This window comes from Balaenoptera physalus, assembly GCF_965194825.1.
Source record: "Balaenoptera physalus genome assembly, chromosome: 2".
NCBI classification, from domain to species: Eukaryota; Metazoa; Chordata; class Mammalia; order Artiodactyla; family Balaenopteridae; genus Balaenoptera; species Balaenoptera physalus.
This window is the reverse complement of record NC_138883.1, coordinates 144,275,432-144,288,884: the sequence shown is the minus strand read 5'-3', so window position 1 is coordinate 144,288,884 and position 13,453 is coordinate 144,275,432. Positions and strand designations below refer to the sequence as shown.

The 13,453-nt window shown below is 38.2% G+C and overlaps 2 protein-coding genes across 16 annotated transcripts in view; one reads left to right on the top strand and one right to left on the bottom strand.

Moving 5' to 3' along the window:
• HDGFL3 (HDGF like 3) overlaps nucleotides 1-11,303 on the top strand; it is a 78,508-nt gene extending 67,205 nt beyond the window's left edge. Inside the window, exons 6-7 of one of the 3 annotated variants that reach the window (XR_014260321.1) lie at nucleotides 4,301-5,190; nucleotides 6,472-11,303. Coding sequence is in view for 2 of the 3 variants with exons in the window: in XM_082448880.1 (XP_082305006.1) it covers nucleotides 1,149-1,193 (45 nt within the window). In the remaining variant the exon portion in view is untranslated. Of the gene's footprint in view, nucleotides 1-1,148; nucleotides 1,360-4,300; nucleotides 5,191-6,471 lie in introns of those variants that run through there. The other 2 variants (XM_082448881.1, XM_082448880.1) reach the window with 2 other exon arrangements.
• The window catches only part of TM6SF1 (transmembrane 6 superfamily member 1), a 61,893-nt gene that overhangs the window by 25,725 nt on the left and 22,715 nt on the right, over nucleotides 1-13,453 (bottom strand). For 6 of the 13 annotated variants that reach the window (XM_082448831.1, XM_082448841.1, XM_082448832.1 and 3 more), the window contains one exon: nucleotides 7,129-9,277. The exons of 3 other annotated variants lie outside the window; for them this stretch is intronic. In XM_082448831.1, the coding sequence (XP_082304957.1) occupies nucleotides 9,086-9,277 (192 nt within the window). In that variant the 3' untranslated portion in view covers nucleotides 7,129-9,085. Of the gene's footprint in view, nucleotides 1-7,128; nucleotides 12,352-13,453 lie in introns of those variants that run through there. 4 more of the 13 variants (XM_082448837.1, XM_082448836.1, XM_082448838.1 and 1 more) reach the window with 4 other exon arrangements.

Here is a 13,453-nt window from a genome sequence, read left to right as displayed (position 1 = left end):
ACTCACACTGGACATGCTGAGTCATGAGTTTAAGGTTTTTAACTTTACAAGGTAATGCCAAATTATTTTCCTAAGTTGTTGGACCCGTGTATACTCCCACCATCAGTGTATGAGTTCCCTGTGACTAACTGGGCATTGTCAGACTTTAAAATTTTTGCCAATATAGTGGATGTAAATTATAGTCTAAATTTGTGATTCTTTGATCAATAATGAAGTTGAGCCTCTTTTCACATGTTTATTGACCACCTTTGTTTCCTCTTCTGTGCAGTGCTTGATTTTGGTATTTTGCCCATTTTCCTGTTGGACTTCTTTTCTTACTGACTTGTAGGACTCCTTTACATATTCTGGATTCTAACTACTATGGGTGGTCATATGCATTGCAGATATCTTCTCTAAGCTGTTAGTGAACAGACTTTCTTAATTTTATTGTAGTCAAATGTATCAAACTTTTGTTATGGTTATCGTTTTTCTGTCTTGTTTAAGAAATCTTTTCCTATCTCAAAGTCAGAAAGGTATTCTCCTGTATTTCCTTTTAAAATTGTAAAGTTTTGTTCTTAACATTTCAGTGTTTAATCCATCTGGAATTGATTTTTGTGTATGGTATGAGATAGGCTCCCACTGCATTTTCCCCATAGCATAACCATTTAACCAGCACCATTTATTAAATAGTCTCTCCTTTCCTCTCTGATCTGCAGTGTCATCTGTCATATAGCCATGGGTCTCTCTCTGGGTTCTCTATTCTGTTCCTTTGGTCAGTACTAAACTTTCTTAAATTTTAGTAGCTTTATAATGTGTCCTGATACCTTGTAGGGCAAGTAGCCTAATTTTTTTTTCAAATATTTAATAGACATGGTTCAGGATAGAAGGTCAGAGGGGCTTTTTTTTCTTGATGGGAGAATATACAGCACATATGCTGATCAGAATGATCCAAATATGTAATGATCACAAAATAATAATGTAAGAAAAAATTGCCACAGTAGTGCTCTTCAGAAGGCAAGAAGGCATAAAATCTAATGCACATCCGGAAGGGTTACCTTACTCCATCCACTGAAGCAGGAGGAAATGCAGAGTGGGCACAGGGGCAGGTAACTGAGTACTTGGGGTGAGAGCATGCAAAAGTTCTCATCTGATTGCTTTTATCTTCTTAGGAAGCAAGGTTAACATTTGGGAGTGAGAACAGGAAGAAGTGTTGAAAGTTTAAAGAGAGAGGAAAAGGGATAAAATAGTTACTTAGAAGAACAGAAGAGTGATTGGACTTGGGAAATGAAGTTGAATTGCCAGACAGCAGTAAGGGCCCACATGAGGTTAGTGGTCATGAATTTAAAGTGAGAACGGTCAGATGGCTGTGTGTTTTTCTCCAGGCATATTCAATTGTGCAATCACGGAGTGGCAGAGAATTGCATTTAACTAGAATTGGCGCTTGCCCAGAGAATAAAGGAGGTTCAAGACAAGGGAGTTGCGGGTGTATGCAAGGAAGGGATTAATTATAATGATGGACCCATGGAATCCAAAATATGTTCAGAGGGAAATAAGGATGTGAGGAAGGAGATAGGGTCAACAGATTTTGCATATCCAAGAATTCTTGGAGTACTGGATAAAGGGAGCGAGCTGGAAAGATAGGTGGAGATAGAATAGGAAGATGTTTAGATCAAACTGCGGAAGGGTGGCAGTAGGTGCTGATGACAGTGCAGGTGAGTTTGGTATTTTGAGTGGGACAGTTTTTCATTGTGTGAGCACTGTTCACATCGCAGGACATTTAGTACCCTTGGCCCCTGCCCATTAAATGCCACAGGACCTCCAAGTTCTTATAATAACCTAAAATGTTCCCATAATTCCCCCCCAAAAAACAGTGACTTAAAACAGTATTTGCAAATACTCTCAGTGGTTGAGAATCACTTGTCTACGAAATAACCATGGAAATGAGTGACTGAGGTAAGGTGGAAGACGAGATCTTTGGAGAAGAGGAAGTCTAGGAACTTAAGAGGCCAGAGTATTGGAAAGACGATCTCTCTGCATGTCTACATCCAGCAGTTATGGTATTGAATGACAGTGGGCCAGAGCTAAATTCTTCAAGGGGAAAGGGGGAGTGACCCGGGGTGTCTGGAGGTGACTGCAGTAGGGAGGGGTGGTGGTTCACAATATTGAGACTAAAAGCTAGAAGGATTGTTCTTCCTGGGGATGGAAGCACAAGGGAGAGGAAGAATAGCTGAGAAATAGTCATTAAGATCAAGGACACCTTCCCTACCTCGGGGGCCTGTAGTATAAGAGCTGTGGCAAAGGAAATAGTTACCATCTGGGGGTTGCAGGAAAAGAAGCAGCACTATCTTCAGTGGAAACCAGGTTTCAGTTAGAACAAGTTGATGAGTAAAATATCTCGTGAATTTAGGAAATTTGCTGATGGCTATGATTTCCAAGGGGCCCAGTGGAAGAGATTGAGGAATCTGGTTTGGGGGCAGTGGGAGCATTTAAGAGATGAGGTTATAAACGAACATGTATAAAGTGACTGAGGATGAGAGTCCAGGAAGTGATAGAGGCTCTGGAGCCCATCTTGTGGCAGCCGAAGTAAGCAAGAGTAAAGGGCATAAGGAAAAAGGATTATTGATGGCTCAAGGCAGATAGTGGTGTTAAGTTATGAATGTTGGTAAAGAAAGGAAAGAAGAGGTTCTTACAAGGAACCCACAGACTTCTGAGACACCCTTTATTTCCAGAGGCCCTCTGCCTTCATCCTCACCCCTGCTAGTGGAAGCATGAGGCAGAAAGGGGTAGGCTCCAGAACTCTTAGAGCTCCCCTTCTTGACTCACGTGGCTTTGAAGTGGAGGGGACTAATCTTTGTGGCCAGGAAGCTATGCAGATAATATACCTGCTCTATTGTCTCTTGCCATGTGACAAATTATCCCAAAACTCAGTGGCCTAAAATAGCATTTTCTATGAGTCAGGAATCCAAATAGATGTAACTTGTTGATACCTCTATCTCGATCTCTCCAAAGCTGCAGTTAAAAGTATTAGCAGGGGCCCAGATCATTTTGAGGCTCATCTGGGGGGGGTGGTCCTCTTCCAAGCTCACTCAGAAAGTTGTTGGCAGGATTCGGTTACACACAGCTTACTGGGCTGAGGGCTTCAGTTCTTCATTGACTGTTGGCCAAAGGCCTCCCTTGGTTGCTTGCCACATGAGTCTCTCCATAAGGCAACTCCAGCATGGCAGCTGGCTTCATTAGCAAGAGAGAGAATGCTAGCAACACAGAAGTCAGTCTTTTGTTATCCCATCACTTTTGCCTCATTCTGTTTATTAGAAGCAAGTCACAAGGTCCAGCCCACACTCAAAGGGAAGGTATTACACAAGGGTATGAATACCAGGAGGCAGCCGTCATTGAGATCCATGTCAGAAAGCTGCCCATCCCTGAACCAACCACTGATAACAAGGGGATTAGAACTGGCTCAGACCAGTCAGGTTCTCCCCATCCCTGGAGCTGGAGTCAAGTCCCCAAATCACAAGGCTATCACATAATTGTGGGGAGGAGCAGAGGATAGAATAAATGTTGGGAGGACAGCCAGAGAGTTCACTGTAACCACTAACCAATATTCACACCTTTATTCTTCTGACTCTGGACCTATTGTTCTTCCTGCCATATAGTGCTGCCTCCTTATGTCTTGCCATTGCCCTCTAGATCAAGCCCAGACTCCTTATTTCAGCATATAATGGCCTTCACACTCCAACCCCAATTTATCTTTTCAGTCTCATTTCTCACCATTCATTCTCATTTATTCTAAGCCAGTGGTGCATCAAGCTGGCTCAGGACCCCTTTAATACTCTTAAAAGTTATTGAGCGCCCCAAAGAGTTTTTGATATAGCTATTGATATTTACTTAATTAGAAATAAAAACAAAATTTTAAGATATTAATTTCCTTTAAAATAATAATAAACCCATTACTTAGTATAAATAACACGTTTTTGTGAAAAATAAATGCATTTTCCCCAAAATTTTTTGAGAAAAATGGTACGGTTTTACATTTTGAAAAATCTCTTTAATGTCTGCTTTAATAGAAGACATCAGGCAGGATTCTCATATCTGCTTCTGGATTCAGTCTGTTGTGATATGTTATTCTGGTTGAAGTATAGGAAGAAAATGTGGTCTTATATAGACATGTAGTTCTAATTTTCACTTAAAAGCTCAGATTTTATCATTGGCGACAAATACTGCCATTTTCCTTGAAATAATAGGCTCATTTCATTTATTTTTGACAAAGTGCCAAATACCCAAGTCTGAATAACCATAGTTTATCTGTCATCATTTTTTGCAGTAAAACTGGTGCTCCATAAAATGATCCTATGACTTCACCTGCCTCATAACTTCTGCTTACTATGTTCTGGGTGTCCTTCAGCTTCACTGCCACCCTACAGCCTTTCAATGTGCCTCATATTCAAATACCTCAAGAGAGAATCTGATTGGATTAGCCAGCCATTATCCAGTATAGAAGTGGTGTGGCGCTGAGCATGGCAACCAGCGCGATAAGGAACAACTTCTGGCCGCTTACGTGGAGGAGACTTCCAGTCTAGCAAATACTCAGAACAGTGTGTCCAGAACATTCACCATTATGAATTAGCAAGATATATTTTCACACACAGGTGCACAGAGAGTGATTATGGTATGAGAAGTTAAAAAAATTAGATTTATAATTAGGTTTTATAAGTACTCATTTGATAGCACCTTGTTTAAAGACCCCGCCCCCAAAAAAGCATGTCCTTAAAGTTATAGTCACATTTTGCTACCACTTGTACTTTGTTTGGAGCACTAGTAATATTCTGAGGCTGCCATCAGACCCTCTGTTCCAAACATACTCTTCAACATGGATTGAGTAGTTGTTACTATGAATTTTCTACCAATGTAAACATAGAATGTATTGCCTTTCACATTAATATTAATAAAAAGACATTGTTATAAAGAATTTTCTTTGGTTGATTAACAATTTTTCATTGTTTTAATGGGTGTCTTCCTCCTTCATAAGGGAGGAAAATCCTCCAAAGTCTGTGAGTATAATCTTATTTCTAGTGTTTTTCTTTGTTAGGAGTCACCAGGCACTGAATCTTCCAAGTTCACAGATTTTAAATGTAATTTTTATTTGATTGGCTTTCTCATTTTGGTAGGAACAAAGAAGGCTAAGAAATGTACTTCTGCCATCTTGAGTGGATGGTACGTTTAGTAACGTTTCCTATTTGAAGGTTCTGGAATTATTTGTATATTGTTTTATGTACAGTACAGGATAGATTTTGGCTGCATAAGTGAAAACATACCCATGAGTGAGCACGTGTATGCTTACAAACAAGTTCATTCACTCAGTGAAGTAAAGAGCTGAAGCAGGGTGTTTTTAGAAAAAATATTGGGGGCCAGAGTTCCCTCTTTCATTCGTCTCATGAGAACATTACTAAGGGGTTTAATGTATTTGGGATAATGATGAAGAAAACAAAAATAGCATCCCTGTGGGGAAATGTAACCTGATACAATTTAAAGTGGGACCCAGATTGAAACATAATTCTTTTAGGAAACGGAAATATTTTATCTTTGTCACATGGATGTAATCTAAATTTTAACAGAAATCTAGGCTTCCGTTCTTTTTGTACATCTTGATTTTATTAACTTTTGTATTTCTTTGAGCCATATGTCACAAGTAATTAAGTTGTAAATATTATACAGAATAATCTGCATACTCTTCAAATACTTTTAAAATTTTCAGGAATTTACCTTTCCTTCTGACACCAAAGTCCTCACAAAGATGGATTATCTTGATTTTTCCATGGACTGTATGTATCCCAGCAATACGTACATAGTACTGGAGTTGTACAGAGTGCATGCTACTGCACTCTGTTCCCTGCCAGACAGTAGACAAAGTTTATTGGGTTTTTCCTTTTTTTTCTTAATATTAGCTATATTGTCAGTGCCCTTTCCAATTAGACTTTTTTTTTTTTTAATTTAATAATTTATTTTTGACTGTGTTGGTCTTCGTTTCTGTGCGAGGGCTTTCTCTAGTTGCGGCAAGCGGGGGCCACTCTTCATTGCGGTGCGTGGGCTTCTCACTATCGCGGCCTCTCGTTGGGAGCACAGGCTCCGGACGCGCAGGCTCAGTAGTCGTGGCTCACGGGCCTAGTTGCTCCGCGGCATGTGGGATCCTCCCAGACCAGGGCTCGAACCCGTGTGCCCTGCATTGGCAGGCAGATTCTCAACCACTGCGCCACCAGGGAAGCCTTTTTTTTTTTTTTCTTAATGGAAGACTAAAAATGCCCTAGTCGTTCCTTTAGGTTTTTGCACTGATAGGTATAAAGCAGAGCCTCAGGGGCTGTTCTTGCTAAGTATTGTTAATGCTGCAGTGCAGGTTGGAATCTCAGAAAACCCAGTTATATACTATAAAGGTGTGGATAGCTTTTATTCTTAATATCCAAAATCATCTAAAGGCTTGTTTTCTTTCTTTTTTTTCAGACCTAACTACCATAATGAATGCTGCATATTAAGAAAACCACAAGAAGGTTATACATTTGGTTGTCTAATATTCTTGGATTTGATATGAACCAACACATAGTCCTTGTTGTCATTGACAGAACCCCAGTTTGTATGTACATTATTCACATTCCTCTCTGTTGTGTTTGGGGGAAAAAAGACATTTTAGCCTTTTTTAAGGTTATTGATTTAATTTCTTGTTATTTGGTTGCATGAAGTTGCCCTTAACCACTAAGGATTATCCAGATTTTTGCACAAGCTTATACAAGTCTAGGATCCTTTATCAAGGCAGTTATGTTCATCAGTCTCCTGCCTTTACTCCACCATCACCAAACACTCAGTTAAATATAAATTAGCATTTTTTAAAATGACCACTCAACATAATGCTTAAGGGATTTCCTCTCTGTGACAGAACCCAGGAACCAATTCCTAGATACACAATGTTGGCATATTGAAGATAAACTTAAAATTGTTCTTCAGTTTTGAGGCCATGTGTAAAGTTTAATCATATTGTAAAATATCTATTACGTATTAGAAATAGCTAGTTGACAGCTTATACTTCTCAAAACTCATGTTGTTAACGTACACAAACTCAGTTTCTATATGTGAAGTTAGTGAGTCTTTTGTGTTACTCCAAAATAAAGGCAATGATTTATTTTTTCCCAGTCTCAATACAATTTGAGCTAATCACTCAAGCTGGATACTTTACATTTTAAAGCTGGAATCAGCAGTAGCCCTATGGGAAGTAAGACAAAGCATTGACTTTTAAATATAGACTTTTAAAATGATCTGTTGTTTTCTTTTGGAACTAGAATTAGAATAGTTAATACTCATCCACAAACCATTATTATGTGTACATTATTGTTGCAATTGTGATAATAGAAAATTTTATTTATTTTTATGCCAGCTTATATTGTGAGAACACATTTAGTCAGTTTGGGTTTTATCAATCCTGTTATGCTTGTCCTTGGAACATCTTTCGCGTATTCGAGGTTTGTAGTTGAAAAGTTTACTGTAAAAAAAAAAATCAAAAACAAAAAAATGTATTGTTTTTACAGAATAAATTTATTGGAATGTGTACTGGGAGTAAGGTTTGAGGTTGTAAACAACTAAGTTAGTGTAATTTGGCTTCATATATGTAATGTGAGGTATTAATGTAATTCATATATTAAAGCAAAAATTGTTAACAGCAAGTTGACAATAGAATCAAGTGCAGGTGAGGGTTTTCTTTTAACACTCTATGGGTTTTAGGGTTTTTTTAAACACTGTGGGGAGGGAGAGGAACTGGCTACATGATTGCTTGCACGTCTAAGATACTTACCAGTTCAGTGGACCCTAAATTCACACACTTGACATTATCCATGCATTGATTTGGACCCCATTTTCTTTTGGCTTTCTTATTTTGGTGAAGAGCTAGTAAATAACATGAAGGAAAAACATGAGTGGCTCTAAAAGCTTAGGGCCACTGATGATGATGATGGTAGGGGTGGTGGTGGTGATGATGGCAGCTGAGGGCATGAAAGCGCCAGTCCACTTACCACTCCCGGGCTCTGAGGAGGCGGCTGGATTTTTGGTTTGTTTTTCTTACTTATTAGCAAATATTGATTTTCCTCTGTTATACTCACTCACATTTCGAAATACGAAAAGTTCATTAAAAGATAGTAGGAATGCCAGTCCAGTTCTTTTTCCTTAAAAGGTACTTTTTAATTTTGAATATTTTAATTTAAAAGTAATGAAATTTAATTCATGAAAAGTCCTCTTCATTGCTCACACTAAAACATGAGACTGTAGATGACATTTTGAACTGGAACATGTAACTGACAGATTTTTAAAACAAAAAGCGTAAAGACTACAGAACTTTTTCTGAAAAAAAAATATACAAAATGTTTCAAATTTAATAAGATTTGTCTTCATAAAAGACCAAAAATAATTTATTAAAAATATACACAGAAATACAATAGAAACATTTCCAGTCACCAGTAAAATAAGGGTAATGATAAAGTTATAGATCCCTCCTTAGCTATTTAGACTCACAAAAAAATTTCAGTAAAAGCAATTTTTGAAACAGCAGTAAATAATATACTTTCCTTGGGAAAACATTTTTCAAACAACATTTTTAAATATTACGATAATTTGTCTTTTATACTGAGGTTGATAATGAAACATATAGATCTTATATGCAAAAATATTTCTCCATCTGTATTTGCTACTTTGAAATTTTTAATATGCATAGACCATTTTCACTTTTGAACAGTTTCCTTTTCATGCTCACTATTATAGGAGCTAAATTGTAATTTTTCACTTATATTTAAAGTGTGCAAACAGAATATTGAGATAGGTGGTCAAGTTTATTCACAGATAACTTGAAATATATTATTTCTTTAAACAAGCTTTCTGAATAACTTCAATTTTCCTTCAAAAAAAGAAAATTTATCCACATAATTCCTATGATAGCTCACATATACAGTACGGAGCAAGAATTTATGTATTCTTAAATGTTCCTGTATGGGAAGAGAGTGGAATGGGACCAAATATTGGTACCAAAATAACAAAAGTCAGTAATTTAGAGAGAAAAAACATAAAATAATGAATGCTTTTATTCAACTTTTTCATCTGCCTTTGTTTTTATGAAGAACTCTGGTTTGTAGATACAGCGATAGGCCAGGAGCTGAGGAAGAACTCCATATGCTATGTTTAATGCTAAAAAAAGGATTTTCGCTTCTTCAGGGACTCTGTAGATATAAGCAGTTCTAGCATGAAGAGAAGCACCGATGTGAGAAAACTGAGCCTGTTGCATTAAAAAAGGGGGGGGGGGTAAGCATGAATTTTGTGTTTAGTTGGATGCACGATGAGTTCTGAATGATTCATTCAGACCATGCTGCTGTGCCCTCAAAACTAGGACTTTCAAACAATCCATAGTCTTCAATATTTCATTGAATTTAGGGCCAGTCTTGACTTAACTGTTCAAATAAAGTAAACCTTCTTTAGCACGTCTTTATCAGGCTAGCTGTTTTTTAACGCATCTAGTGCCCCCATACCAAACAGTAGTGGCTCAATTTAACAAAAAATCTGAATAAAATCTGCTTTTTCCTGATTTACATTCTGGAGATATCCTATATAGGAACTCAGTTGTGGCTCACAAAATGTGTTCCAATAAAAATGAAGCAAGTACAGAGTTTAGACAGCTTAAAATATTTTTAGCCTAACTATTTAAAGAGAAGCACTGAAGGAGGGCCTCAGCTTCATTTATCAGTTCTTTCACCTACTCCTTGGAGCAAGAGCTCAAAGCCCTTCATTATGCATTTGTTTGTTTATTTATTCACGTATTTGTTTTTTTATGCAACTTAAAAAATACTAAGGGTTGTTTTGTAAAGATAAGGGGGTAGGGATTTGGTTGCTCTTTAAAAAATGGCAAATATACATGCAGGCAACCTTTTCAAATCAAATTATTTAGAAGTATGGCTTGTCAGCATAATCTGAGTTTACAAAACAGAAAGGCAAGAGCTTCCCATTTGTACTTAGATTACTTGTTGAGAACATGCATTCAGAATGTGCCAGTTGGTCTTTTTTGAATACTTTTCATAAGCACAGGGGAAACTATTAGAAAAGGCTTCTGTGAAAGTATTTCCTCAGGATCCTTGTATCATTACAGAGTGCAATCCTGGAGTCTGCATTTCATATCTTACTGAAATTCAAGATATACACAAATAAAGGATTGGGAATCTAAATGTGATAAGTGGTGACTTAGTTCATCAGGATCAAAGTGAAGAGACAGAAGATACTATAATCTAAAGAAGGCACAGAAGTAACAAGAATGAAAACTAAATAATTTGCTTTAAATACATATGAGTTATCTTACATTTCGTTCCATATGAAATCAGTTTATTCTGCTAAGTGGTTAATAAATCAGTTTATTCTGCTAAGTGGTTAACAGAGATAAAAAGTGTTACTTAGCACTTGACTTTACTATGATGAGCAAAGGACAAGTTTTCATAAGCAGTATGTATACAGATTGTATCAGTGACAGATTTTAACAGGTTACATTTTTGCAAGTTACTGATACATTCTGGGGGCCTCTGGTAGTTTTGCTGCTTTCTGGAGATAGAAATTAATTAGTGTGGTGTGTTGCCAAGGACCCAGGGACCAACTGCCAATGCCAATGCAGGAATTGTCTGCATTGTGATCTGTGAGGCACTGAGGGGGCTCTGCCCTCAAACACACCTCCCCCGGGGCACATGCCCAAACAGAACCCAGCAAACGTTAAGCATTTCATCTCTGGGCTAAAAAGACCTTGAGAGTAAAGGGCATTTGAGAGGCTGCCCTGAGGAGCTGCTCTTGTGGACATTCTAGGAACACTGAACAGGAACTTGGCCCCTGTCACTGTTTTCTTCTAGGGCCTATTTTGAATAACAGTATTTTTCTGAATATGTAACTAAATTTTTTCTTCTGGACTAGAGGCCAGATTTGAACCATGGTTTTAAGAAATGTGCATTTGGTGTCTATCTTTGTAGACACTTATACACATCTCAAAAATCACCAAATTTGGGGAAATGTGAACCATAGTTTGAGAGAATAATATGAGCAATCATGCCTACTTGCATAGGGAACCTGCTAAAAAGTCTGATTTCGTAGGCTTTTTTGCTGCACTAACCGGTGCAGTTAATACCTCATTTTCACAAACAGCAAACTCATGGCAACATTAAAAAATGATCGTGTCCTTAGATTAGATTGTAAGCCCACCGGGCAGGTACTGTGTCTGATGTTTTGTGTGGCACCTATCACATTGTTAGAGCTCAATAAACGTTCAACAGTAATGGTCTTGTGACTGTCAAAATGCAAAAAAGCTTCTACAAAGCATTTCTCTATTTTTATACCTATTTTAGTAGGCCTTTTGCTTCAGAATGTTTTAACAAGGGGCAAAGATGATTGCATTTCTAATCAAAAGAAGTATGTAATTGAGAGAAAAAGCCTGAGGCCAATTTTCTGCAGTTTCCGGTACTGCTCATAGTTCTAATGGGTGTACTTATAGTGGCCTCACCTCTAGCTGAGTGAGCAACCCGACCATAGCTTCCTCCCAAGGCATATGGCGTCCAGTTTCCAGGGTGCTGAAGTTTCAGAAAACCCTCATTCTCACTTGAGGAGGGTTCCCTTCCCAAGCACATAGCTGCTAAGGGGCTGCACCGTGTCTCCTGGGTGATTTTCCCACCAGCACATGAGGCCTCCTTATGACAGGGCCAAAGAGCTCAGCCTGAGCACTGTGCTAGTAGGATCTGGTGGCTTGGTGACCTCAGTGCTGCTGAACTGACACATGGCCAAGATGACAGGTTCAAGTTATGGATCCCAGAAATTTCTCCAAAATTCAGTGATGAGAGGTTGAGCCCCTAATAATTTTTCTTCTACTTCATTCTAAATCATTTTTCACCTTAAATTTAGTTGAGATTTACTTTGATTTTTTTTTTTTTTAAGAATGGATGGTTGGGATGGAAAACAAGGCAATAAAGGCAAAGAAAAAGGTTAAATTTTAATAGCTCTGTTTTCCTATAGAGACAACCTGGAAAGAATTTGACTAAAAATCACAATCTTGGTTCCAGAAAGGAGAATTGAAAGAGTTTTGTGTGTCCACATAAATATTATAGGCAAAAACTAATGTGGACATTGGGACAGTAGCCAGGCTGTTTGGCTGATATGGTATAAATAGCTAATCTAGAACCGTGTTACCGTTTCTTAGGGTTTTCTGAGCGCCATAGTCTTGTGGTTAAGAACACTGAATCTGGAACCAGATTGACAGCGTCAAATCCCAGCTTCACCGAAAACCAGCAATATGACCTTGTGTTAGGTATGTAACTACCTCTGGCTCCTCACCTGAAAAGCAGAATAATAATGGAGTCCACCTCATAGGATTGTTATACAGGTTCAGTGAGTTGATCTTTGTCAAGTGCTTAGGACAGTGCCAAGCACATGGAGCTCTTCCACAGACAGATACAAAACCCAAGTGACATACTTGTTCATGATCTGGCACTCTACTTGCTTGAAAACCTGGGCCCTTTGTTTTTAGATTCCCTTGCTGATCTTTTGACAATTTCAAGACTGTCTGTCTCCACCAAAGGATAACAAGCACATAAAAAGACATTAAACCCAAGCTCTAGTTTTAATACTAAAAAAGATGTTTAGTGATGAATCACATCAGAAGCAAATGATTAAAATGAGATTTGCATTAGTATCCCAATTATCCATATTCTTCCTAAACCTTTACTTTCAGGTTTTCTTAAAGGCTTCCATAAAGGAAAAAACTTAATAAAACTTGTCCCCCAGTAGAGTCAACTCTTGACAACCAGATTATCCACAGATGAGCCTCCAGACCCTTTTGTGAGAAAGTACATGGCACCTGCATAGCCAGGGGGTGGGAGAGTCTGAGGCAGCAGGTGGGAAGGGGCCCTGGCATTGCCTGACTGAAGTGGAACTGCTCCTGCTTCCATGGCTGCGAGCTGTTAATTGGATGGCATGGCAGGCTCCCTGCCAAACCCACTGTGAATCTGTCCCAGAGCTTTCTTCCAGTTTCTCTGATTTTTAGGTAATTACACGCAATACACACAGCTACAGATTAATGTATCTTCTGAGCAACATAAGGCATTTCTCCTCCGAACTCTTACTGGGAAGCTTCTAACAACAACAATATTAACAAAAGCAACAAAGAGGCCCACAGCTTATAATGTGCCAGGCACTGCTCTACACCCTTTACACATATTACCTCATCAAATCCTTAACAGCAGCTCTATGAGAAAGGTACTATTATTATTCTTACTTTATAGAAGAGGAAACAGTATCAAAGAGGTGAGTGACCAAGGTCACTGAAGTGATCAGTGAATAAGATTCGAACCAGTCTGCCTCCAGAGCTCATGGTCTTAACCATATTAACTGTATCTTTTAATTTTCAGTGATATTTTAGCAGAGAAAAATTCTTCAG